Below are 22,635 nucleotides of genomic sequence, written 5' to 3' on the forward strand. Positions count from 1 at the left end.
CACAGAAATCATCTTTTGACTAACAGCTGAAAGGGAACATATTCGAAGGATGTTGTGTGGCTCACATGGGGATGGCTGGAGAATTGATTTAGAAACTGATCTGGAACCAAGGGAGGTTGGAGACGTGGAGAATGTGGGCAGGATCAAAGCACTGACAGTCTGTTTATGATGCTGCAGAATTCCAGTGTCTCCCATTGCAGAATACTGTCTAGCTGGTTGGTTCTGGGTCTTTGTGTTGCCACTGCAAAATCAAGGTTTTCCACAGGAGTGTCCACTTTTTTTTTTTTTTTGGAGTGTCCACTTAAACTGGGCAAAGTTATGTGTGTACTTCTTCCCCAACTGGAAGGGGAAGTAGAACCTCACCCCTCATTTCAGTACCCCCCACCCACCCACTCCAGCTCTGTAATGGGACTTAAGATCCAGTCTTCCATTGAAGACTTTTACCTTGAGTTAGTCTCCAATATAGGAAGGCAGGGGTGCAGGAAAAAAGAAAATCAACAAACATCCACATTACAACTCTTTTCTGGACTACCATAGCAGCCTCCTAGCTACTTCTGTGTCCTCTGTCCCCTCATTCCCCAAATCTATTCTCTATCCAACAGCCAGAGCTAGCTAACTAAAATGCGTATTTGATCGTGTCATTCCATTTTTCAGTGGCTCCTTGGACACCTGTAAGAAAATGCTTCAATGTGGCATTCAAGGCTTTTTCCTTGAAAGGTCTGCCCCTTACCTCCCCCTTCAATTTTCATCTCCCCCTGATTTCTTCTTTGTGATTTACACTTAGGCAAGACTGAACTTCTAAACTATTTAGGCCTTCCTCTATATATCTCATACTGTTTTTACTGCCCTGCTTTGTTTTGATTTTCGTCTTACTGTCCCTGTTGCCTGAAGACCCCTTTCTTGTAGCTCACCTTCCCTTCCCCAGTTAACTCCTCCTCATCCTTGAAGAAACTACTTCCTTAATACCTTTTCTCCTAATTTATTAAGTCCCTGTCACCTGAAATAAAGCGTGGCATTTATTTCATTGGACATTTGTCACTATTGTCATAGTCCCTACTCTTCCTGTCTCTCCACATGTATACACAAATGTACTCCTTCCTGTTTAGGTTCTTTGAGAGTGAAGTGAGTGAAAGTCACATCCAACTACTGGAGTGGGTAGCCTTTCCCCACTCCAGGGATCTTCCCAACCCAGGGATCGAACCCAGGTCTCCCGCATTGCAGGCGGATTCTTTACCAGCTGAGCCACAAGGGAAGCCCAAGAATACTGGAGTGGGTAGCCTGTCCCTTCTCCAGCAGATATTCCTGACCTGGGAATCAACCCGGGGTCTTCTGCATTGCAGATGGATTCTTTACCAACTGAGCTATCAGGGAAGCCTCCTTGAGGGTAGAGATTGTCTGATTCATCTTTGGTTCTTTAATGCTACTGTATTACTCTGTATATTGTATGCTCAATAAATGTTGAGATAACGAACAGGTATTTGGTATGGATCCTAAAGGATAAGTAAGATTTTGAGAAAACAAAGAAATGGAATAAGAATAACATAATTTGAAGGCAAGTATACTAGCTAGGCCCAGATGAGAAAAAATATATGACAATATTGTCTGTTTTGGCCAGCATATAAGTGTATATGTAGAATAGTGGGAAATAAGACCAGAAAGGCAGGGAGTTTCCTGGTGGTCCAGTGGTTAGGACTTGGCTTTGCCACTGCCTTGGCTCTGGGCTAAGAGCCTGCAGTCCCCGCGGTGCAGCCAAAGAAAACAAACAAACAAACAAACAAAAAAAGACTGGAAAGGCAGTGTGGTCTTAAGGGTTATGTTTTAAGTAACAGGGAATCTTTAAAAGTTTTTAAGCAGGTGACTGATTTGGCCATCCTGTATTTTAGGAAACTAATCTGATCAGAAAGAATTAGTAGGGGGAGAGATCAGTTACGAGGCTTCTTTCTGTTATATGAGCTGCATAAATGAAGTGGCAGCAGAAATAAAGTGAGAAAGATGAATCCTAACTTTGCCACTTAGTTTCGTGGTTGTATCACTCAACTCTAAGCCTCGGTTTTCTCATCTGTGCAACAAGAGGACTGACTTGGTGGGATTGGGAAGCCGGCCAACTCCACTATCTGTGATACATTTTCACCAGAGCCAATGGGACTGGGCAAATAGTTGAAAAGTGGATACAAGAGGAGGTTTCAGATGTAACTTTGAATTTCGAGCCTGAGTGAATGGGAGAACAGTATTGCTGTTTACTGGAGTGGGGATTGGGTGTCCCTAGCATTAGTGGTAAGGCGAAGATCTTTAAAAATAGGAGATCTAAGGCCAAGTAGATCTTCCTAGTTTGTATCATAGAGCACAGAAAGTAGGATTTCAGTGTTGAGAGTGAAATTTCAGGGGAAATTAGTGGTCAGGAGGTAAGCAGCTGTTTTTATTAACAGTTTACTTTGAGGGATTTAAGCTTGTGCCGTCATTCTGGGCTTGCCAACCCTCGGGAATTAGAGTGGTCTGAAGTGGTACTGCAAACTGGACACTGGCCCATCTATCAGATGGGATGAGCAGCGAGGTGAGGGCCAGGGCCCAGGTTTGGGGGTTAGGAGTAGGTGTGTGTTTTGGAGGGGGAGGGCTTTGGAATTGTCCGTGGATGCCTGCGATTACTTTCAAGAAAGTGGTACTGCTGTTCAAGGGTTAGACTATCAAGAATGCAATTTGGGTTGCGGCAGAGAGAGCGCTTCATCGTTGAAGAGTAAAAGGGCCCCGTCTTCCAGCAGTTGGGCTGACTCACTCCTCTGATGGACGGAAGATGTGGCCCCTTTTAATGGGTCGTGGGATAAGGGAGAGTCCCCACAGCAGAGGAGCTGACAGGACTAAGAGGCAGGGGATTCAGAGGGAGGCGGAGTTGGCCTAGTGTGGAACCCTCTCTCCCGAGTGTACGCTCTTTGGTGTGCAGAAAAGAGTGTTGGTGGTGGGGGAACTGAATCTCCAGGACTAGTTTCCCGCAGCCTGAGACCATTCCTCTAGCCAGGCTCCTTTTTTTTTCAAGCAAGCTGCAGGCTTCGCCTCGGCCCTGGAAACCGGATAGGCCTCTCCGTGCGCTCTCAACCTAACCCCGCGGTGGCGGGGGAGGGGGAAGCTCTGTTTAGTCCCACCCTTTGCGCTGTTTTGCGTCTTTGCGCCTGTGGTGAATGGCAGCGGAGAGTAGCCAATAAGGACGTGGGGCGGGCAGGAGCATCAAGTTAGGTTGCGCAGGAGGAGGGGGAACTGGTGCTGGAGAGACAGCGAGAGGGGCGAACCGGCCCCCCACGGCCGCTGCAGGTAAAGGCACCTCTATTACCCTGCTGGGGTGAGACACAGCTCCTTTTCTCCTTCAGGGCTGGTCGGATCTTCCCGCCTGTAGCTTCCGCCCTAACACTGCTCCCACCCGGGCATCCACACCCCCCCCACCCCGCATCTTCCCGTCTTGGCCATCCCCACCCTGGGGGGCACCCCACTAGCTCACTCCCTCAAGTGCATGTACTTCATTTCCATTTTGGGGGCTCCAGTTGCCAGCAATCTCCCGTCTCTGCTGTGTGGGCCTTACTGGCACCAGCACTGGCAGTATGAGCAGGTAATGTACCCGGGTCCCCGCCACCCCCGCCTCCAGTCGCGTTTCCCTCTCCATCAACCCCGTACTTCCTTACCTTGCCCCTTCCTTCTTCCGCAGGAGTACAAAATTTCTCTACTTTCTCCCTTACCCCTTGAACGTACATACATGGTTTTAGCATTCATAGTAGCCTATTTTGCTTTCCCTGTTTATTCAGAAGGACTCACTTTACCAGCCATGTTTGCCCCAAATGTCCATACTCCTGATTGAGGTGGGAGTGCTTTTTCCTTCAGTAACTGGGAAAACAAACAAAAAAAGAGCAGCCACACATTTGGCAATGAGAATGGTGAAGATAGAGAAAATGGCCTAGGATCTCCGTATTCTTGAGGAAATCTCCTGAGTGGCTTCAAGTTAATAGCTCCATTTCTTATGGTCTGTGTCCTTCCATCCTGATCCTTTGCTGACCCTAAGTTGTGATTCCATTCACATAGGATGTTTATTTCCCCTTTCTTTATAAGACTTAAGACCCTTTGGGTCTCACAGATGTCTCCATGGTGCAGTTTTTAAATCCTTTTCTTTTAAAATTATATTGACTATCTTCATTTTAAGCCTTCTGATTTATTTTACTTTCAAGATATCTCTTCTGATTGCTTCTGTCTATCTTTTGTTTCCATAAGGTGTTTATGTCTGCCTGCCTGCCAGTGATCCTCTTGAAAGGATACAGTTTCCAATAACAAGATTAATACTTTGAAGTAAAATAGTTTGTTCTTTGAGCAGTTAGAGGTTAAGTGGTCATGGCTGGTACTTTGCAAAGATGCAGCCTTCCCCTCCCCCAAAAGGTCATTTGTTGTCATTATGCCATTCATCTGTTGTCTTCTAAGAGGATGGGCAGTATAGAGAAATCTGTAAATGGAGAATGGATATCTGTAGGTCAGTTTATGTCATTTTATGTATTAGACAACTGGGCTAGTTTTTCTTGCAGTGTTTCTCATCTATCATAAACAAAATGATGAACTTCCTTTTGAGAGGCCATAAGAAATCTTATCCCATCACAGAAGTGTTGATAATCTTTCCAAACCAGGCATGCTTCTTTCTCCGTCCACACCTGCGCTGCGTCCCCCCACCGCCCCCTCTGCCATGTTGTCTTTTACGTATCCTCACAGGCCAAGAGATATGGTCCAGTTTTATTGAATATAAATAGTGTAAACAGTGAGATCGTTTCCATTTGACAAATATAAAATTATAACATTAAATGTACATTTTCAAACTTCACATACCTTCCATCTCCCAGTTGAGAATCACTGCTTTGTTGAAAGGTATGGGGAGATTGAGATTGAAAAGTATAGAGTAGAAGTAAAACTAAGTCCTTTATGATTGGACAGACAAGTTGTTTTTGAAATGGACACGGGTACCAGGAGGCACATAAAATAAAAACAGGATAGTTGGGACTCTAAATTTCTAAGAAAACGCAGCAGAGGTATATTAAAGGTGGTAAAGCTGCAGAAAAACATCAGTATTTACTTATTTCAAGGGGGAGGAGTAATTTCTCATTAAAAAAGAAGGTGAGCTGAAGGGCTGTTATATAAAGAATCTCTCTGGCTTGTTATCTGAAAGTTTTAGATGGATAGCTTTGAATTTTAACCTTAACTGACTAGTTAGTTCTACTTCCCTCATATCCCACACCCGCCACGCACCCCCCCCCACCCCCCACCGTAAGTTTTTTGTCATTAGTCTACTGTTAGTTTGGAATTATGGAAAATGTTTAAGTACAACCATCAAACTGTCTTTTGAGCATATGCATATGTTTCTCTTTGGGTCAGTGGAAGGTGAAGGCTGGCTTTTCATTCTCAATATGATGAAAGTCTGCTATGAGTTCTTTATCTAGGGAGTTGCTTTACTTAAGGTTATCTTAAGGGTTTCATATATTTGACTGCTTAACATTTTTTTATTTTTGTTACCAGGATTTGAATTATGGAAAGAGAATTCATGAGGTAGATGAACTTGGTAGAATAGCCAGGATGACCCATAAGTAAGAATAGAAGGAGGAAGTAAGAAAGTTGGAGGTACATTTGGAGAAGGTTTATTCTTTTGAGAGTCAAGGACAGATTTAAAGATGTGAGTTTAAAAAAGAAGCTATAGACTAGGATTAAAAACTTCATATATGATGAATTAGGTCAGTAGGGGTGAATTAATGGAATGGGACTGAGAAGTATTGTGACTTGATGGTGTGGCATTGTCAGTGGTGAGGTTTTTTTTAATTACTGGGCCTTGACTCAACCAGGAGAAGCAGGAATTTGGCCCCAAAATTGGAAAGGGAGATAAACAAGTACATTGACCTTTAAGAACTTAATGCTTGAGTCACGTGGAAATAAGGAAATATTTCAGAAGCTGTTAACCTGCTTTTCCCCTTAAAAAATGAGATCTCTCTCTCTCTCTCTTTCTCCTTGAGACTGGGCTGTTGCAGAGGGAAGAAAGAGCATTTTGGTGAATAAATAGCAAGGAGTCATGGAAAGGACAGAATACTCCATGGAAGAAAGGCAGGTTATAAACTCTTATCAGTGTAAACTTCTAGTTAGTGGGAACTTTCACTATATTTTTTGTGTGACACCTAACTTAGATATTTAGTGTAGCTTCTCTGACAGTGAATAGGAGGTGAAAAGATAATAGGTAGCAAAGTAGGGCATAACTAGAAAAAAGATGATGGAAGTGTAGAAAAAATTTATAAAATTATTGAGTAGATTTTCATTAAATTAAGAAATATCTATAACTCTTCTGAGATCACCATTTTGAGTAACTCTGGGGCAGGCATTAGATAGGAGAGGCTGGAATGGGCTTGTGGAATACTTTAGCCAGGAATGGGAAGTGATGCGGACCTTGGTTGAGATGTGAAGGGGTACAATTACTGAAGCTAGAAAGATCTTGTTTAACATTGGTGGCAATGCCATGTATGGTTTGTAATTTTGATGTGCCAACTGCTGATGAGTCTGTTTCTTATCTATATCTCAGTTTCTGGGCTACTTACCCACATTATATTAATTTTACAGGGATAACTGGAATGGGTTGAGGAAGAGGGAAAAAAGCTTGCGGTTTGTGTGGAAAAGTCTTCAGTCTAGTCTGTTCTGTGTCACTGACAAATTTCTTCTCTGGTGTCTTCTAAAAGTAGGAGAAATGGTGTTACCGAAGCTTTCCTGGATTGACAAATATTGATATCATATACAGAAAGCAAATACTACATTTTCATATAGTTACATGGTGACATACTTAAAATTCCTTGTCTTAGTTTTTCCTTTTTCCAACATTTTATGTACTTAAAAGCCCCACATGTGGACTTTGTAAACATAGTTTCAGTTATTTGTGGGACAGTTTTTCAAGATAGGAAGTTTTCTACTGTCTCATCTTAGAATCAGGGAATGCCAGTTAATTTCTCTAAGAACAGAATGGTTCATTTCAGACACCACAAGCACTTATTTTAACTCATTTAAATTTTTTGAATAGCTACTGTGTATGTGATATTCATCTGGCACTTTAGAGATCTACAGATGAATAAGATATGGTCCCCACCATTCAGGAGCTCTTCTGTCTTCGAGAAAGAGGAGCTGGGCCACCATGCAGGGTTGTGCAGGGTGTGCATTGCACATGTTCATTATCATCACAGATAATATGTTTAGTATGACAATTTTCCAGCAGATGGCAGACAAGCATCTTGAGCAGGCAGCTTTTTATAATTTGCACAAAGGAACCTCTTGGGCCTTCAGAGGAAATGGACAAGAGACTTATCATTTTAATAAAATGTTAAATATAAGTGCTTTAAATAAGGAACAGACAATGTTGTGGGTGTTTAAAGAAGGTGAGAGTTTCATAGGTGGCTCATCAGTAAAGAATCTGCCCATCAGTGCAGGAGACATGGGTTCAATCCTTGGGTGGGGAACCCACTCCAGTATTCTTGCCTGGGAAATCTCATGGACAGAGAAGCCTGGTGGGCTATAGTCCATGGGGTTGCAAAAGGGTCAGACACGACTTAGCGATTAAACAACAAAGAAGATGAAGGGACTGAGTCATCACAAATTGCTCGCCTTATGGAGGTGCAGGACTCGCCTTACTGAGTAGACTTTTGAGGATGTTAAAGATATTAGCTGGAAGAGATGTTTGTGGGGAGGGTGATAAAGATATTCCAGGCAGAAAATACAGCAAAATAGGCAAAGTCATGCAGATAGGAATGTCATTAAGGGAATTGGATTATCTGTTTGGACTGAAATCTAGGGTATATATAGGAAGTGATGAGCATACAGGAAATGATGAGAGTGAAAGTTGGAAACATAAACTGGAACATAATTGTAGAATTCTTTGAATCTTTTGCCAGAGAAAGTTTTGATCTTAAATATGAGAAAGCGGGAAGGGGACCTAATAACAGAAGCACAATGTATAGATTCACTGATTGGTGAACTAAAGTTTGTGAATCTTCCTGGGTAGAATTATACTATAAACTTAGTGAGATTATCCAGTAAACTTGGTTAACGGTGTTTATTTTTACCAGTAGTAAGTAGAAGTATCGGAATTATAAGGAAAAGTTACAAAATCCAGTATATCCAGAAGCCTCTATCTGTATTCACTGAAGTATTGCTGATATATTGTTAAGTTCTGTCAACTTAAGAATCTGAAATAGAAAGTGAATGAATGTTACATTTCCTGTTCTGTACCTAAGAATGATAATTGTGAAAAGAAGTGGACAGAGACAGTGGAATGATCTTGACAGACAGAAGCTTCAAAGTGTGTAGGTGTAAGAGCCCCGAAAAGGGGTTGGCTTATTTCTTTTTTTCTCTTTTGGTTTCAAAGCAGAAATGTGGATGTTCTTTCTGCTGTGTCTCTGTCCTCAACTTACCTCACATTTCCCTCTCCTCTTACTATTTTGATGCTATTTGATGTTACGGGTAGAAATTTTCCCTGAGGTCACCTCCTTTGCTTACTTGTCATTTGTCTTTCTACAACAGGAGTTCCATCATCTTCCTCTGAAGACCTAGCCATCTTGCTCCATGAAGGTCAGGACAGTCTGACATGCACTTGTTTCTTGCCTCTTTACCTGAAGAGTAGTCCTCTTCCATTGTGTACATTTTTTTCTTAATAGGGGAGGGGAGGGGAGAGCCAGTACCCCCCCTCCCCTTCCCTCCTTAAACCTTGGGGAAGTAACCCCCATTGCTTTCCCAAGATGGCAGACCCCATCATGGATCTGTTTGATGACCCAAATTTATTTGGCCTGGACTCTCTGACTGATGACAGCTTCAATCAGGTCACACAAGACCCTATTGAAGAAGCCCTTGGACTGCCAAGCTCTCTGGACTCCTTGGATCAGATGAACCAGGATGGTGGAGGTGGTGATGTGGCGAATTCATCAGCAAATGACTTGGTCCCCCCACCAGAGGAAACAGCCCCCACAGAACTTCCCAAAGAATCAACAGCTCCAGCTCCAGAATCTTTAACCTTGCATGATTATACCACTCAGCCCGTCAGCCAAGAGCAGCCAGCCCAACCTGTCTTACAGACACCAACGCCAACACCAGGACTTTTGCAGGTCTCCAAGAGCCAGGAGATCCTGAGCCAAGGGAATCCTTTCATGGGTGTCTCTGCCACAGCTGTCTCCTCCAGTAGTGCTGGAGGACAACCACCTCAGTCTGCCCCTAAGATTGTTATCCTTAAGGCCCCACCAAGCTCCTCAGTCACTGGTGCCCATGTGGCACAAATTCAGGCCCAAGGTATCACCAGCACAGCTCAGCCACTCGTGGCTGGCACAGCCAATGGTGGAAAAGTCACTTTTACCAAAGTGCTAACCGGCACTCCCCTTCGACCTGGTGTTTCCATTGTCTCTGGTAATACAGTGTTGGCCGCCAAGGTCCCTGGGAACCAGGCTACTGTTCAGCGCATTGTCCAGCCCAGCCGACCAGTAAAACAGCTGGTCCTACAGCCAGTTAAGGGTTCAGCTCCTGCTGGAAACCCTGGGGCCACAGGGCCCCCACTGAAGCCTGCAGTTACACTGACCTCTACACCCACCCAGGTGACTTGAGTGAAAGGGGGAGGTGAATTTTGGTTTAGTAGAGGGCCCAGCAACTGTGTGAGAGCAAGCACATAAAAGCTGTCTCTAGGAAATCTGCTTAAATTCCATCTTTACTTTGTATCAGTTAGTGTTGATAGCCACCTTATTTGTTACTTACGAGGTGAAAGCAGTTAGTGTTAATGCATTTTTTGAGCTCTTACTACATATTTACACTGTGCCTAGCTGGTGCTGAACAAGATAGACACAGTCCCTGTCCTTACAGAGCTCACCATCTGCCAGGAAATACAGACCTTAAGCAAGAACTCACAGTGATGGATGATATAAAGTTATACGAGTACTATAGGATGCAATGGGAACAAAGAATCATTTTTGAAAAATATGTGTACTTATATTTGCAAGACTTACAGAAACTATGTGTATCTTTCCTGTTCTTATTATTAAGACTGTCCTCCTCCAGCTTTGCCCAGTGAAAAGACTTGTTTCTTTTATAAGAAAATAAAGACTCTAGCCTCTGAATCAAGGGTCAGAAGAATTTGGAGGAGGGGAAGACAGTGTTCAGATAAGTAGGGCTGGTGAAGAGAAGCTCTGAGAAGGTGGATTTTTAGTTCAATATAAAGACTTTTATTCTAATAGATTTCTAAAAAATGGAATGACTGCCTTAGAAAATAGCAAGCCTTCCAGCAGTTTTTCAAGAATAGACTTGGTACCCACTGGGCAGAGGTTATAGAAAAGATTTATTAGGACAGATAGGAAGATGAAGGGATTGTACGGTCTTTTCTGACCCTCAGTTTTTATAATTCTAGGATGAGGAAAATTGGTGTAAATATTAAGGGGTCTACCCTTCTTTAATGTCCTGCCTCTCTTGCAATTTCCTCTCTTCACTCTAGGGTGAATCGAAACGCATCACGCTGGTCCTCCAGCAGCCACAGTCTGGAGGTCCCCAAGGACACCGGCATGTCGTGCTAGGGAGTCTACCAGGCAAGATAGTGTTACAGGGCAACCAGCTAGCAGCCCTGACTCAAGCCAAGAATGCCCAGGGGCAGCCTGCCAAAGTAGTAACTATACAGCTGCAGGTGCAGCAGCCGCAGCAGAAAATCCAGATTGTACCACAGCCTCCATCATCGCAGCCACAGCCCCAGCAGCCACCCTCCACCCAGCCAGTGACTCTCTCCTCCGTGCAGCAGGCCCAGATAATGGGACCAGGACAGGCCCCGGGACAGAGACTTTCAGTACCCCTCAAGGTGGTACTTCAGCCACAGGTGAGACTTAACATGCTGAGTTAAGAAGGCAAACACGCTCTTAGTCCCCTGACGTTATCCTCAGCACCACTCACTGTTGAATGTGGGGCCAGTCTAGATTCATATCTCTGAAGTGAGATGCAGGCTTTTTCTTTCACCCATGGGAACTTTACTTTAATTATATCATGAAAAGATTTGAGGGTTATTGTTGGGTTTGGGTTAAGAGATGATTTGTCTAGTATTTGTCTTTAAATTGTTTTATTTATAATCTTTTCCTGATATCCTTGTGAGATGAAAATGACTGGAAATAACCCCTCATCTGAAAGATAAATAGTCTTGAAGAGGTCAAGTGCTTATCTATCATTCCTCCCCTAACCCCCCCCCCGCCCCCCCCCCGCCCACCGCCCCCAGGAAGATAAAGGTAGGACAAGAATGGAATTTGAATTTTTTTTACTAGCCTAGACACCAGTGTTATCTGTATTGTTTGGAAATTTTACGGAATTGTGGAGATGAGTATTGACGTTAGAAGCATGGCTAAAGAATATTGAAAGTTAATTTGGCACAGTTGCCTTTTCTCATCCCCATCCCACCAAAAAATACTTTCTAAAAAAGCGTGCCTCTGGGTTCAGAAAGACTTGATATAAGTGTCATTCTTAAGGAATTAGAGAACTAACGTGTCTAGCCTGTGTGCTTCAGAGCTGTTTTATTCAGGTCATTTAACTATAAGCATGTTGAAATTGTAGTGTCTTTATTTCTATAGGCTGGCTCTTCCCAAGGGGCCTCTTCTGGGCTCTCCGTAGTTAAAGTTCTCAGTGCCAGTGAAGTGGCAGCTCTGTCCTCACCAGCAAGTTCTGCTCCCCATACCGGGGGCAAGACAGGGATCGAGGAAAACCGTAGACTGGAACACCAGAAGAAGCAAGAGAAAGCAAATCGGATTGTAGCAGAGGCCATTGCTAGGGCCCGTGCTCGGGGCGAACAGAACATACCTCGAGTCCTGAATGAGGATGAGCTGCCTAGCGTTAGGCCTGAGGAGGAAGGTGAAAAGAAACGCAGGAAGAAGAGCAGTGGGGAGAGGCTCAAGGAAGAAAAGCCAAAGAAGAGCAAAACATCTGGTACCTCCAAAACCAAGGGCAAGAGTAAGCTAAAGTGAGTGCCACCCTTTGCTGTTTTGATGGGATATTTGGGGAGAGCACATACATGTTTAAATTCCTGTTTTTAAATTTATGCTGTATATAGCAGTTACAGAGTTCAAGGGGATCAGTCATAGAAATTAGTAAGTCCTTTCTTTTCTCTGTCCCAAGTGAACATCAAGGCCTGGGGAAGACAGCCAGTCTTGAGTTAGGGGTTATGTGTAAAAGCTGTGTGCTTCCTGATTTTCTATCACTGTAGTATGAAAGACTTCTCCCTAGCCCCCTGTGACCCACACCGGTAAAAGAGAGCTGCTGCAGACTTAGCTGCCCTGTTCTTGCATTTCATATGTGAACTGGAGAAGATTTCAGCAGCCACTGTCAGCCTTAAGCAGTCTTGACAGAACCATGGCTTGCCACATAACTTGCCACAACTGAGTGTGCTCTCTTCCTTCCATGCCTTGTAGCTTCACTCCTTTCTCTCTAGCGTCTACTCCCTGAGATGCTTCAGGCTTTGTGGTGTAATTATAATAGTGCTTTATATTTGTACAGGGTTTTTTAGCTTAAAAAAGCAAGTTTCATATCTGTTATTTAACTTGATCTTCAACAGCTATCACACTAGGTTTTATCATCAGTGTTTGCTAGTTAGAAAACTAATGCCGAGCTAGTGACAGAACTGGAACTCAGACGAGGCCTTGTAATTGTTAGTCAGGAATTGGTTCTGCTGTGTTATGCTGCCTTCATTCAGGTATCTGTGAATACAGTGGTAGCAAAAATTTGTCAAATCTGATGTAAAAGCCAGCTGGTAGTTTAGAAACCCCAATATCTTCTTTTTTTTCAAACACCCTACTCCACAGTTATGTGTCCCCACACTGAGTATCTCTAGAGCACTGGAGAAGGCAGTGGCAGCCCACCCCAGTGTTCTTGCCTGGGAAATCCCAGGGACGGCGGAGCCTGGTGGGCTGCCGTCTGTGGGGTTGCCCAGAGTCGGACACGACTGAAGCGACTTAGCAGCAGCAGCAGCAGCATGCCTGGAGGCTTCATATGTGATAGGTTAGATTAATTGTATTTTCTACTCCTAAGTTTTCCTTGGCTTCACTGTAACTGAATTTGGTTTTTCCCTTTTAGCACCATCACTCCTGTGGTGGGAAAGAAGAGAAAACGTAATACCTCATCTGATAATTCAGATGTAGAAGTCATGCCCGCACAGTCACCCCGGGAAGATGAAGAAAGCAGTATTCAGGTAAAAGAATCCCTGAAACCTTCATGAGAAGTCCTGTTTACTTCTGACAGGCAGACCAGGAATAGATAATGAGAGACCATGAGCCTATGCATATTTCAACAGGTTTTCTAAACCGGAGGTAGGCCTAAAAAGTAAAAGAGGCAAAACCTGGTCATGGTCATGTCTTAAATTTTATTTATTTATTTTTTTAGGCAAAACGTGTATTACTCTAAAAATGCATATTACTCTACAATAGTCATTTTCTCAAATTCCAGTGTTTCAGAGACTAAACAGACATGCAGTTATTCTGCAGTTGTTGTTTTGAGTATGATAGTACTTTGGTCTTTCTTAGAACAGTCCAGGGGGGCACTCTGTGTCCCCTTTCTGATGTCTGTGTCAGAAGCTTTCTCTATCTCTTTTATACTTTGATAAAACTTTATTACACAAAAGCTCTGAGCAATCAAGCCTTGTCTCTGGCCCCGGATTGAATTATCCTCCAGAGACCAAGAATCCCAGGGTCTTTCGTGGTTCAGCAACAACCTTTCACACTGGTCAATATATATCCCTTATGTTATTACAAGATTTATTTACCATGTCTTTAAATTAGATGTGATAGCAGGCAGCTAAGGCCCTGAAACTTTGGTCTTATTATTATATTATTATTGTTTTTTGTTTGTTTTTACCATTCTAGGTTTTTGGTTTTTTTTTCCAAATGACTTGGTGCTTTTTTTAGGGGAAGGCTGCACTATCACCACTTTCTTCTATGTTAATTGCTCTTTAATCTTCTCTGTGTTACCTTTTTGGCAATCAACATTCTCTTAGTTAAAAAAAAAAATCTAATTTCATTAGATTCTCAAAAAAAAAGAACAGTCCCGCTGTCCCTTGTGCCTTACTTCTTCTACACTTTAGGGTTTTGACTGTGAACTGGGGTGCTTAAGGCACAGTGTCTTTGCTACCTTTTAAAGCTGAGAACCATTGGGAAGAGAATAAAAAAAGCTGGATCAAAAGAACTTTAGTCCTCTGTCTCTGTTGCCTTATGGTACCATCTTTGACTCTAGTTTCCAACCATGGAAAGAAGAAGCTATTAATGATTCAGGGTACCCATAGTACTTCTGAGTACCTCTAATGGGACTGGCTAGTTTATTTAGCTATATCTAAATTCCTTATCTGAAAGTGGAGGTTTGGACTAAACAAACCTCAGGTGCCTCACTAGCTATCAATACTTTATAAGTGTCTCCCCTCTCCCTTAATGTATATTCACTGCACTGACAAACTGAATCTTGGGTTCTTCTGGGGGATGTTAACGTGAGGACAGCCAGGACATTTTTGAAAAGGAGAGTGAAACAAAAGCTAGATTTAACAGACATTAAAGTATATTATGAAATTATAATTGCCAAGAGTTTAAAGAAGAAATAGCAGAGTGAAAAATAAGAGTCTCGAAACAGATCCAAATAGTTTTGAGATGTTACTATGTGAGTTAAATGGCCATTTAAAGTCAGTGGAGAGAATTGCGTGGTAGTCCAGTGGTTAGAACTCCGCACTTTCATTGCTGAGGGCCCAGGGCTCACTCCCTGGTCAGGGAACTGGGATACTGCAAGCCACATGGTGCAGCCAAAAAAAAAAAAAAAAGGAAGATAATAAAATCAATAAAAATCAATGGAAAGAAAGATTATTTAACACATTATGTTAGGATGATTACTCATTTATGAAGAAATAAAACTGGATTACTCTTTAAGAAAAACAAATTCTAGTTTAATCAAAGGTCAAAATGTAAAAATTGAAATCATGGACCTTTATAAAACATGAATGAGTTTTTTTAAATAATTAAAAAATCAGGTAGGTCTTTCTAAGGAGGGTATTAAAATTTCCAAGTCATAAAGGGAAAGACTGATATATTTACTATATAAAAACTATGCATATGTAGCAACAACAAAAAATGCTCTAAATAGCATAGTGTTTAAGACCAAGACCATTTCTTGGGTTCTCATGTTAACTGTATTATTTACTAATATTGTCACTTCAGGCAAGTTTACTTAACTTTGTGGTGTCTCAATTTCTTCATCTCTAAAATACAGATAGTAGTATCTGATAAGTAGGGTTGTTAGGATTAAATGTAAATGTTTACAAAGCACATAGAACAGTGTTTAGGTAAGAGAGCATAGTAAGAGTTATATATGTTTGTTAAATAAACAGTTAAATAAAGTGTTATATAATCAAAACACAAAGTGAGTATGGCAGAAACTATCACAGTATTGTAAAGTAATTATCCTCCAATTAAACATAAAATTAAAACACAAACTGAAGGTGAATCTTTGTAATACAAGAAATACAAGAATTAATAAAATTTAAAAAGTGGTATATTAATTTGCTAAGGTTACCATAACAAAATACCACAGACTAGATAGTTTAAACAACAGAAATTTATTTTCTTACAGTTCTGAAGGCTAGAAGTCCAGGATCAGGAGGTCTGGTTACCTCTGAGACCTCTCTCCTTGGCTTGCAGAGGGCCACCTCCTCACAGTGCCTGCACATGGTCTTTCCTCAGGGCGTATATCCCTGTTGTCTCTGCATATGGCCAGATTCCCTCCTCTTTTAAGGGCAGTAGTGCCCACCCTAACTTAATCATCTCTTTAAGGCCCTGTCTCCAGACAGTCATATTCTGAGGTACTCGAGGGTTAGGATTTTAACATAAGAATTTGAGGAAACACAATTAATTGACCTAATTGTGTTTCTTCAAATACCACTCTTGGCAGTGGAGACCTCACAGTCCCCCAGTTCTCCTCCCCGGATGTAACTTCTGTTATTACTTTTGTGTATCCTTCCAGAAATATTCTTTACTTTCACGAGCACTCTAATTCCACTTCCACTCCATGTAAGTATTCCATCCCTATTCTTCTGTACTGTGCTTTTTTCTCTAACAGTGTATCTTAAATATAGTTCTATATTAGAAAAGATAGATCCAGCCCATTCTTCCTCACACTCTTTTTTATTATGAAAAATTTGAAATATTTACACCAAAGTAGAGAAATTATTTACTGAGGCCCCACGTTCCATCATCCCAGAAGGTTCCCTTGTGCCCTCTTTTCAGTCATTTCACCATCCTCTCCCCTCGTCTCCCCATAGGCAACAATTGTGCTCATTTCTGTTAACCATAGATCAAACTTAGCCTGTTCTTAAACTTCATGTAAATGGAGTCACATAGTATATACTCTTGGATATCACCTTTTTCAGCATAGTGGTGTTCAGAATTATTCATGTTGATGTATCAGAAGTCCATTCCTTCTTTTTTTTCTTGAGAAGCGTTTACTTTAGGAATATACCAGTGTTTATTCATTCTATTAGACATTTGGTTTGTTCCAGTTTGGAGCTGTTTTGAGTAAGGCTGCAGTGAATAGTCTTAGTACATATGCTTTGTGGACATAGGTTTTCATTTCTCGTAGCTAAATAGCCAGGAGTTGATAGACTATGGGGTAGTTAAGCATTTGACCTTTTAACCTTTTAAGAATCTGCTGCCTTCTGAAGTGATTGTCATTTTACACATCGACCAGCAGTGAGAGTTCCAGCGCACATCTTCACTGTTCATTCTTGTCAGTCTATCCCATTCTTTTTATATAGTTCTATAGTATTCCATTTTTTGACTATAGCATAATTTGTTCAATCCAACCCCTGTTGGTGGGCATTTAGGTTTTCTCTAGTCTTTTACTACCACTGCGGGCAGAGATTTGTTGTTCTTTGTTGTTGTTGTTTAGTTGCTAAGTTGTTTGACTGTTTTGCAGCCCCATGGACTGCCAGGCTCCTCTGTCCATGGGATTTCCCAGGCAAGAATACTAGACTGCGTTGCCATTTCCTTCTCCAGGGAGCCTTCCTAACTCAGGGATTGAACCCACGTCTCCTACCTTGGCAGGCAGGTTCTTTAACCACTGAGCCACCAGAGAAGCCCACAGAGATTTGTATACATGTACAAATTTATCTGTAGGATAATATCTTTGAAGTGGAATTGTTTGGTCAATGGATATTGTCAAATTTTGTTCTATAGAAATTTTCTTCATGCCAGTGTGTACTCTCACCAGCAGTGTATGAGTTCCTGTTTCAAATATTTGATCAAACTCTCAGATTTTTGCCTCTCGGTTAGATGCGAAAAAAAAAAAGTATCTCAGTTTAGTTTTCAATTGTAACAGTTTTATTGTGAGTGTGAGCATCATTTTACATTGAAAGCCATTTGTGTGTTTTTTCTACAAAAGTTGTCTATTCATGTTATTTGCTCATATTTCTAGTCTATTGATTTTTTTTTCTTAGTTGTAAGATCAAATTGATCAGTCGATTTATCAGAAACACCTTTCCTACTCCATGATTATTTAAAGAAAAAATTTCTTCCACATCTTTTAGAAATTTTGTCTTTTTTTAAACTTTGAAATCATTCAATCTTTTTATAAATTTGTTTCTTATATCCTCTAGATGTTTTGTTTGGCTAGTGGTTTGTTTTCAATCCCATTTATAGAATAATCCACTTTTTCCTCACTGATTAAAAGTACTATTTTTATCATGTTCTAAATCTACCTAAGTATTTTAATCTGTATTTGGACACTATTTCATTGACCTGTTTATCACCTCTTAGAGAGGTACCAAGCTGTGTTAATCAGTATAGCTTTATACTGGCTTTAAAATCTGATAAAGCCAAGTATACCTTTTCATATTTTTATGAAATATTTCCATTTTTCCATTTCATATTTCCATTTGAAATAGGAACTCATACACCGCTGGTGAAGAGTACACACTGGCATGAAGAAAATTTCTATAGAACAAAATTTGACAATATCCATTGACCCAACAATTCCATATTTTATTTATTCTTAGACGTTTAGTTCTCTGTTGAATTTTAGAATCAACTTATCTAATTTAAAACTTTTGTTAAATTTGTTTTTCAAATTTATATGATTGGAGAGGTGTTTTATATATATATATATTTCATTGTTTATTCAACTCTTTTAATGTCTTGTAGTGTTTTAAAGTTTTCTTCACATAGATTTTTTGGATTTCTTGCTAAATGTAATACTTAAGATGATCTTTTTTCATAAAATGACTTTCTTTTATTGTATTTTCTGGCTTAGTCTCTGTAAGAATGCTGTTGATTTTTAAAAATTAACTTTATGCCCAGCAAATTTATCAAATCAATTTTAGTACAGTTGATTGTACTAAATTGTACTACTAACTACTAAAATTGAATTTACAAATCAATTTTAGTAGTTCTGCTTCTAATGACTCATTTGATTTGGGTTTTTCCAGGGGTTATAATCATTACTGAAAAATAATTTTTTCTCTCCATCCTTCCAAATTTTTATCATGAATTGCACCTGTTACTGAGATTATTTAATTAAATTTTGCTCAACCACTTGAAAGAATGAGGTAGATCTGAAATTCATAGATATGGAAAACATCTCCAAGAAAAATGTTAACAAAAAGTAAGCAGCAGAACAGTATATGCTGTATGATCCTATTTATTAAACAAACAAAATTTTAGAACTAAAATAGACAAACAATTAGAAACAATGTTTTTGTACCAGTGGACTTCAGGGCTGCTCCTGGTGTGAAGTTCACTGCACCCTGCAGGTAGAGAGTTTAGAGAGTTCTATTTCAGTTTTTCAGAGCCTCTTGCCAATAGTACCCAGGTTACTTTCAGATGGATTCAGATACTATAATGAAAGAGTTCAGGAAATTAATATATACTCAGTACATAGAATAAGTTACATGGTTTAACATCACACAGTTTGATAAATAAGCTCTTTATCATCTTTTGGTTTGATTTTTCCTAGGGAGTTTGGAGTCAAATCTAAGTACATGACTATAGGCAAATAGTTTTAAAGGTTTTCTCTTTGGGAGACCTAAGCAGTTGTTTTGACTGTTTTTGCCCCTGTAGAAAAGACGCTCGAACCGCCAAGTGAAGCGGAAAAAATACACAGAGGATCTGGATATAAAGATCACAGACGATGAAGAGGAAGAAGAGGTGGACGTGACCGGTCCAGTCAGAGCTGAGCCTGTCCTCCCTGAGCCAGTGCAGGAACCAGATGGCGAGACTTTGCCTTCCATGCAGTTCTTCGTGGTAAGCTGAGAACTTAAGCAGTTTGAGATGTGTGTCTTGCTGCTCACAATCTCTTTGTTTGACTGACTGCGTCTTTTCCTGCAGGAGAATCCCAGTGAAGAAGATGCTGCCATTGTAGACAAAGTGCTTTCTATGCGTATTGTGAAGAAGGAGGTGAGGCCTGTTTTCAATGTTAGCCCATAATGCTACAGTTACAGGCTTTATGTAGTGAGCACCTTTGGATGTCAGTCTATATCGCTACAATGTAGTTACAAGAGAGAGTGGAGGAAAGTTAGGTGGCAAGTAAGAACTGTCTTATTGCCCCTTCTTTCACTTATCTGTTTAAATCCAGAAAGGGCTTATTTTCTCCAGCTATCAGGCTTCTAGCATTGAAATACCAGATTAAGTTCTTTAATCCTTTAGTCAGTGATATATCCTGGATGATACATATTTTATTCTTGGTATGAAAGTCTACCACGTGTGTTAAAATTAAGGATTCTCTTTGACAAATGAGTTATTAATAACTAATTTCTTTCTTCCCAGCTTCCTTCTGGACAGTATACTGAAGCAGAAGAATTCTTTGTCAAGTACAAGAACTAGTACGTGATCTATGAAAAAAAGCTTTTCACCCCAAATTCCACAGGGTTGTAATAAGTTCTCCCGTATAGCTATCCTGGTTGGGAATGTGTCCCCCCCCACACTTTTTTTTTTTTAAATAATTTTCATCACCCAAATTGTTTTTAGTGAGGAAAATGTCTGTTCAGAGAGAACCTCAGGAATTGACTGATTAATATTTGCCTACAGAAAAGTGGGGGTAAGGGTGGTTCCTGATAAAATCCCTTGTAATCTTGACATTCAGTTCAGTTCAGTTGCTCAGTCGTGTCCGTCTCTTCACGACCCCATGAATCGCAGCACGCCAGACCTCACTGTCCATGACCAACTCCCAGAGTTTACTCAAACTTATGCCCATCGAGTCAGTGATGCCATCCAGCCATCTCATCTTCTGTCGTCCCCTTCTCCTGCCCCCAACCCCTCCCAGCATCAGGGTCTTTTCCAGTGAGTCAACTCTTCACATGAGGTGGCCAAGGTACTGGAGTTTCAGCTTCAGCATCAGTCCTTCCAATGAAGGACCCAGGACTAATCTCCTTCAGGATGGACTGGTTGGATCTCCTTGCAGTCCAAGGGACTCTCAAGAGTCTTTTCCAACATGACAGTTCAAAAGCATCAATTTTTCAGTGCTCAGAATTCTTCACAGTCCAACTCTCACATCCATCCATGACCACTGGAAAAATCATAACCTTGACTAGACGGACCTTTGTTGGCAAAGTAATGTCTCTGCTTTTTAATATGCTATTTGGTTGGTCATAACTTTCCTTCCAAGGAGTAAGCGTCTTTTAATTTCATGGCTGCAGTCACCATCTGCAGTGATTCTGGAGCCCAAAAAATGAAGTCTGACACTGTTTCCACTGTTTCCCCATCTATTTCCCATGAAGTGATGGGACCAGATGCCATGATCTTAGTTTTCTGAATGTTGAGCTTTAAGCCAACTTTTTCACTTTCCTCTTTCACTTTCATCAAGAAGCTTTTTAGTTCCTCTTCACTTTCTGCCATAAGGGTGGTGTCATCTGCATATCTGAGGTTATTGATATTTCTCCCGGCCATCTTGATTCCAGCTTGTGCTTCTTCCAGCCTAGCGATTCTCATGATGTACTCTGCATATAAGTTAAATAAGCAGGGTGGCAATATACAGCCTTGACATACTCCTTTTCCTATTTGGAACCAGTCTGTTGGTCCATGTCCAGTTCTAACTGTTGCTTCCTGACCTGCATACAGGGTTCTCAAGAGGCAGGTCAGGTGGTCTGGTATTCCCATCTCTTTAAGAATTTTCCACAGTTTATTGTGATCCACACAGTCAAAGGCTTTGGCATAGTCAATAAAGCAGAAATAGATGTTTTTCTGGAACTCTCTTTCTTTTTCGATGATCCAGAGGATATTGGCATTTTGGTCTCTGGTTCCTCTGCCTTTTCTAAAACCAGCTTGAATATCTGGAAGTTCACGGTTCACGTATTGCTGAAGCCTGGCTTGAAGAATTTTGAGCATTACTTTACTAGCGTGTGAGATGAGTGCAATTGTGCGGTAGTTAGAGCATTCTCTGCAATTGCCTTTCTTTGGGACTGGAAAGAAAACTGACCTTTTCCAGTCCTGTGGCCACTGCTGAGTTTTCTAAATTTGCTGGCATATTGAGTGCAGCACTTTCACAGCATCATCTTTCAGGATTTGAAATAGCTCAACTGGAACTCCATCACCTCCACTAGCTTTGTTCGTAGTGATGCTTTCTAATGTCCACTTGACTTCACATTCCAGGATGTCTGGCTCTAGGTGAGTGATCACACCATCGTGATTATCTGGTTCGTGAAGATCTTTTTTGTATAGTTCTTCTGTGTATACTTGCCACCTCTTCTTAATATCTTCTGCTTCTGTTAGGTCTATACCATTTCTGTCCTTGATCAAACCCATCTTTGCATGAAATGTTTCCTTGGTATCTCTAATTTTCTTGAAGAGATCTCTAGTCTTTCCCATTCTGTTATTTTCCTCTATTTCTTTGCATTGATCGCTGAGGAAGGCTCTCTTATCTCTCCTTGCTATTCTTTGGAACTCTGCATTCAAATGGGAATATCTTTCCTTTTCTCCTTTGCTTTTCACTTCTCTTATTTTCACAGCTATTTGTAAGGCCTCCTCAGACAACCATCTTGCCTTTTTGCATTGCTTTTCCATGGGGATGGTCTTGATCCCTGTCTCCTGTACAATGTCACGAACCTCCGTCCATAGTTCATCAGGCTCTCTGTCTATCAGATCTAGTCCCTTAAATCTATTTCTCACTTCCACTGTATAGTCATAAGGGATTTGATTTAGGTCATACCTGAATGGTCTAGTGGTTTTCCCCACTTTCTTCAGTTTCAGTCTGAATTTGGCAATAAGGAGTTCATGATCTGAGCCACAGTCAGCTCTCGGTCTTGTTTTTGCTGACTGTATAGAGCTTCTCCATCTTTGGCTGCAAAGAATATAATCATTCTGATTTCGGTGTTGACCATCTGGTGATGTCCACGTGTAGGTCTTCTCTTGTGTTGTTGGAAGAGGGTGTTTGCTATGACCGGTGTTTTCTCTTGGCAAAACTCTATTAGCCTTTGCCCTGCTTCATTCCGTACTCTAAGGCCAAATTTGCCTGTTACTCCAGGTGTTTCTTGACTTCCTGCTTTTGCATTCCAGTCCCCTATTAATGAAAAGAACATTTTTTTGAGGTGTTAGTTCTAAAAGGTCTTGTAGGTCTTCATAGAACCATTCAACTTCAGCTGCTTCA

General features: G+C 41.0%; 1 protein-coding gene across 9 annotated transcripts in view; it reads left to right on the forward strand.

The window, feature by feature from the left end:
* CHD8 (chromodomain helicase DNA binding protein 8) overlaps window positions 1-22,635 on the forward strand; it is a 60,439-nt gene that overhangs the window by 10,832 nt on the left and 26,972 nt on the right. For 3 of the 9 annotated variants that reach the window (XM_043471249.1, XM_043471250.1, XM_043471251.1), the window contains 7 exons: window positions 8,557-9,614; window positions 10,502-10,873; window positions 11,613-11,998; window positions 13,108-13,222; window positions 19,116-19,298; window positions 19,383-19,451; window positions 19,821-19,876. In XM_043471249.1, the coding sequence (XP_043327184.1) occupies window positions 8,772-9,614; window positions 10,502-10,873; window positions 11,613-11,998; window positions 13,108-13,222; window positions 19,116-19,298; window positions 19,383-19,451; window positions 19,821-19,876 (2,024 nt within the window). In that variant the 5' untranslated portion in view covers window positions 8,557-8,771. Of the gene's footprint in view, window positions 1-3,203; window positions 3,301-8,556; window positions 9,615-10,501; window positions 10,874-11,612; window positions 11,999-13,107; window positions 13,223-19,115; window positions 19,299-19,382; window positions 19,452-19,820; window positions 19,877-22,635 lie in introns of those variants that run through there. The other 6 variants (XM_043471248.1, XM_043471253.1, XM_043471254.1 and 3 more) reach the window with 3 other exon arrangements.

This window comes from Cervus canadensis, chromosome 6 (genome assembly GCF_019320065.1).
Source record: "Cervus canadensis isolate Bull #8, Minnesota chromosome 6, ASM1932006v1, whole genome shotgun sequence".
Lineage (NCBI taxonomy): Eukaryota > Metazoa > Chordata > Mammalia > Artiodactyla > Cervidae > Cervus > Cervus canadensis.